The sequence below is a fragment of the Sinocyclocheilus anshuiensis genome, unplaced genomic scaffold (genome assembly GCF_001515605.1).
Source record: "Sinocyclocheilus anshuiensis isolate Anshui unplaced genomic scaffold, SAMN03320099.WGS_v1.1 scaffold58, whole genome shotgun sequence".
NCBI lineage: Eukaryota > Metazoa > Chordata > Actinopteri > Cypriniformes > Cyprinidae > Sinocyclocheilus > Sinocyclocheilus anshuiensis.
The window spans coordinates 1484277-1488737 of NW_015547688.1; the positions used below are offsets into that span (position 1 = coordinate 1484277).

At 38.9% G+C, this 4461-nt stretch overlaps 1 protein-coding gene across 1 annotated transcript in view; it reads left to right on the forward strand.

Annotated features, from left to right (window-relative positions):
• Window positions 1-3962, forward strand: part of LOC107703316 (uncharacterized) — an 11934-nt gene extending 7972 nt beyond the window's left edge. The window contains exons 10-15 of the mRNA XM_016505906.1: window positions 1880-1953; window positions 2178-2306; window positions 2565-2658; window positions 2770-2836; window positions 2918-3003; window positions 3126-3962. Of these exons, the coding sequence (XP_016361392.1) occupies window positions 1880-1953; window positions 2178-2306; window positions 2565-2658; window positions 2770-2836; window positions 2918-3003; window positions 3126-3624 (949 nt within the window). The 3' untranslated portion in view covers window positions 3625-3962. The remainder of the gene's footprint in view (window positions 1-1879; window positions 1954-2177; window positions 2307-2564; window positions 2659-2769; window positions 2837-2917; window positions 3004-3125) is intronic.
• The last annotated feature ends 499 nt before the right edge of the window (window positions 3963-4461 follow it).

Consider the following 4461-nt stretch of genomic DNA (forward strand, 5'->3'; position numbering starts at 1 on the left):
TGCATTTGTGATCGGAGAAATGACAAACAAGTGCTACTCTACACTGCCCAAAAAATATGCACACACCTGAATATTTGGGTTAAACTCTTCTGGAACAGTGTTGTAAATACAACTTAACCACTGATTTCTAGTCGTGTCCTCTTTTGGAAGGCCAAACCAAGTAGTTTTGCTTTCACAACGAAACACGGAGTCACACACGGCGGGCTTGAGTGAGCGAGCGGCAGATTCGACGAAGGAGTGGCCGGCGGGCTTGCGGCAACCACATGTGACGACCCCGGGCTGGACTCCGCTTCTTCCACGGTGAAAGCCGATCCGGCGATCCACCGCGCGAAGTTAATGCATTTCCTCAGCGACCAGCACGGATCAGCTCCAGGCATGACGAAGCGGATATCGTCCTTCACGACATGGCGGCAACAATACTAAAGCGAGAATCAAAGTTACGGCTTCTTTCTTTGCGTGAATATTTGGGCGGCGTTATGCAAATCTTCCCACATCGTGACGTAGACATGTGGGGGCGTGTTAGAACGAGGCGTTTTAGGTAGGCGTGGTTGACTCTTAACTTTTATAAAGAATATCTCTTTGGATTTGAGACTTTAGTCTTTGCAACTTTACAGATCTTCTTTATGAACCAAGAGCTTGTAACACTCCAAAGAGAAAGGAACAACTGAAATCGCGTCACATGACCCCTTTAACCACTTTAAACTGACTTTTTGGTTGCTTTTAGTCAGAAAACGTAAAGAAAACGACACACATACAGCAAGATAATATAATTTCACTTACCTGGCCTATCACTTGAAGCAAACATCCATCCCTTCCAAACTCCCCCTCCCCTTCTCTATCACCTAGCGGTTGTAATTACATCAGCAGATTCGGCACATTCGTGATGGAAAAGCGGCGCTTTCCAACTTCATTAACATGTTATGGTATTACAGCTGTGAAATTACAAACAAAAAATACATATTCTGTGACATGAATTGAAATGAATTGTGAATGTTATTAACATTAAATCGTCCTCCTCCCATTTTCACCTCAAAATTTTGGGGAAGCTGTGCCTCCCCCGGCGAGCCGCCACTGCATACAAGGGGTCACCAAAGTGGAACCCGAGCGAAATGGAAGTTGGAAGTTACCTTTTTTTCCAGCAACGGCTCATACACACAGACAGACCATACGCGTATGGCTCATTCTGCTTTTAAAATAAACCTCTGTCTGTCTGTGCTGGAGAAATGCACAAATACATAATATAACATTTTAATATATTTTCAGTTTCAGATTGAGGTAGGCTATTAATATTGAAATAAGTAGAGGAATTGAAACTGCATAAAAAGTTTATCTGAAATGCAGTCTCATTTTGCTCTTCCTTTTGTGGTCCTTGCATAATGACTTCCTTTGAGCTTGGCTTTCTCATACATAGACTTTTCTTGCTTGTTTATCTCTGACGTGGACTCTGATGATGAACTTCCGTGGAATTCTGCTGTGTTCGAGCAGGAGATCAGGGTGAGCGCGCGGCTTGTGTTTTAGCGGGAGTCCGTGGAACTGCAGAACTGCTGCGTGTGTTCCAGGAAACTTCGATACGCCCTTTTTGGCGACTTCCATGTTGCAAATAGGGAAGCATAGCCCTACGTTAGATTTAACCTACCTGTATTTGTGACTGAACCTGTTTTTAACCGTCTTTAATTTGCCTGCTGAGTGGTTAGTAAACTCGGTTTCTTTTATTTTTACTTTGTGGAAGAGGCAACGGACTGTCAAATACAGTCAGAAGGTATGAAAAAGTAACATTTTGGCTATATTTTGCGAGGAATCTTTTTTTTTTTTTAACAGTTTGTAACGTGTAGCCTAATTGTTTGAAGATATATTAGTTAATATTTGTGTTTTCATATAGGACGTGCAGGATGTTTTCCACATTTCTTAAGTGTCAGATCATCCTCGCACTCATCTGCCATGCATTTTGTTACGGTAAGCGTTTGTTTCGCTAACAATGTTGTTTTTTTCCTCTATGTAGGCTATACTTAGATATAACATCTCCATATTTATATGCTGGTGTCACTCTCATAATTGTGTCAAATGTTGCTCTGTACACTGTTCTTCTTTGCTTCAGTAGAAGTACTGTGAAAAGTGTTACAAACTTCCCCATCGGCTCAAACATGTTATTTCTCATTTTTATTCATTTATTCGTTAATTATCCTTTGAAATTACGGGCAAAAATCTCCAACCAAATACCAACTACATTCTGACAGCAACAATGAGCACAGACTATAATGATCATAGTATATCTAGTGACCAGAGCGCACCAGTTGAGTTCACCACCTGTAAGTCTATCTAGATTTGTCTCAAATTCATTATTGCATGTGTGTTAATAGTCTTAAATAATCCTGATCAATCTACTGTATATATGTTTTACAGCCTCATCCCCAAATGAAATATCTATATTTGTCTCAAAGTCATTAATGCATCTGTGTTAATAGTCTTATAATCCTGATCAAACTACATTGCTTCTATATCCTCATTTGTAAGTTGCTTTGGATAAAGCGTCTGCTAAATGACTAAATGTAAATGTATATTTACAGCCTCATCCCCAGATGAAATAGCCAAAATGGTGATTCCACCTCTCTGTTTTGGTTTAATCATCATCATTTGTGTTATCTTCATCTGCATTTTGAGGTGTGTTTTGTGTTTTTCCATCATTCGATAACAAAACTTTTTAGATTTTTGCTATTCCTTCACGCATCCTTGACAAATTCAGTTCTGACACACTTTGCTTCTTCATTACAGAATGAAGATGAATTGGTGGGACAAAATCTCCAAGCCAAAAATAGATGCCAATCATGGAGAGGAGAAGGTGGGAGAAAAATCCTGCTATAACCATCACTAATGTTAAAACTCAAAATACATCCCTTATTTTTTCTCTCATGTTTAACAGGGTCATATTTTGCCTCCATCTGTTATAAAGTTCTTCCCAATCCATGTAGAGATTCCAACACTCGACCTTCATGAGGATAAGAAATTGTATGTTCTTTTGTTTGTTTGTTCGTTCTTTCTTTTTCCCCCAAAAACTTCAGAAACATGTGACAGACTAGCGTCATTCTAATTCAGATTAATAATGCCTCAACATGTTTGTCTCCCTACAGGATCTCAGCATTATCAGTAGATACAAACGATGAGAAATGTTCCCACAGTGTTGAGTCAGCGCCAGTGGATTATGGCCAGGCTTGCTCTGGTAGCCCTGAAGAGAACATCAGCACCAGTAACATCGTATCACGTGTCGAGCATGCCTTGGATAAGATTTTTCAATTACATCCAATCACAAACAACCCATCACCGTTATCCCCCTACAATCAGGTTACTACGAGCAGGTCATACAAGAGTGTTACTGGTATCAGTTCCTCAAGAGAATGCAACTGTGCAAACCGAGATTCAGGAAATCAGACTTTTCAAGGCTTAACAAAGAGCACAGAAGGACAGTGGAGCACGTGCGTCAGTACTGAACAAGCACTTAATGCATGTGGAGCTTTGAAATTCCCCCAGAGCACCGGCCAAGATCCCACATCTGTGCAGCAAATTTCTTGGGCCACTTCTTTGCATTTCCCACCCGTTATTCAAATAGACAGTTCATATCAGTGTGTTTAACTGTGCTCTAAAAGCAAATGCTAAATACTTTTTTTTTTGGTAATCTACAGTTGTTCCATTTCGAGTGAAATGCGTTGAACAATTCAGACCAGCAAGAGCAGTAAGAGCTATCTTTTAAATACTAATTCTTTCTTTAGACTCCAAAACCTTAAATTTGAAAGTTACACTTTGGACAGTAAGAGGTTGTATGGCATCTCATGCTTAAAGAGGTCATGTGTTACTATTTTGACATGATTCTGTATACTTTTATTGTTTGGTGCACATTGAGAGTTACATATGATGGTGTAAAATTTAAATTTAATTTTAAATTTAAATTATTTTTATTGCTGTCTTGTTTTCCAACGTTTTTTTTTTCTACAAAAATAAAATATACAGTATATATTAAGCATTTTTGTGGATGACACTCTTTGTTATATATACAGGTGCATCTCAATAAATTAGAATGTCATGGAAAAGTTCATTTATTTCAGTAATTCAACTCAAATTGTGAAACTCGTGTATTAAATAAATTCAGTGCACACAGACTGAAGTAGTTTAAGTCTTTGGTTCTTTTAATTGTGATGATTTTGGCTCACATTTAACAAAAACCCACCAATTCACTGTCTCAACAAATTAGAGTACTTCATAAGACCAATAAAAAAAAAACATTTTTAGTGAATTGTTGGCCTGGAAAGTATGTTCATTTACTGTACATGTACTCAATACTTGGTAGGGGCTCCTTTTGCTTTAATTACTGCCTCAATTCGGCGTGGCATGGAGGTGATCAGTTTGTGGCACTGCTGAGGTGGTATGGAAACCAGGTTTCTTTGACAGTGGCCTTCAGCTCATCTGCATTTT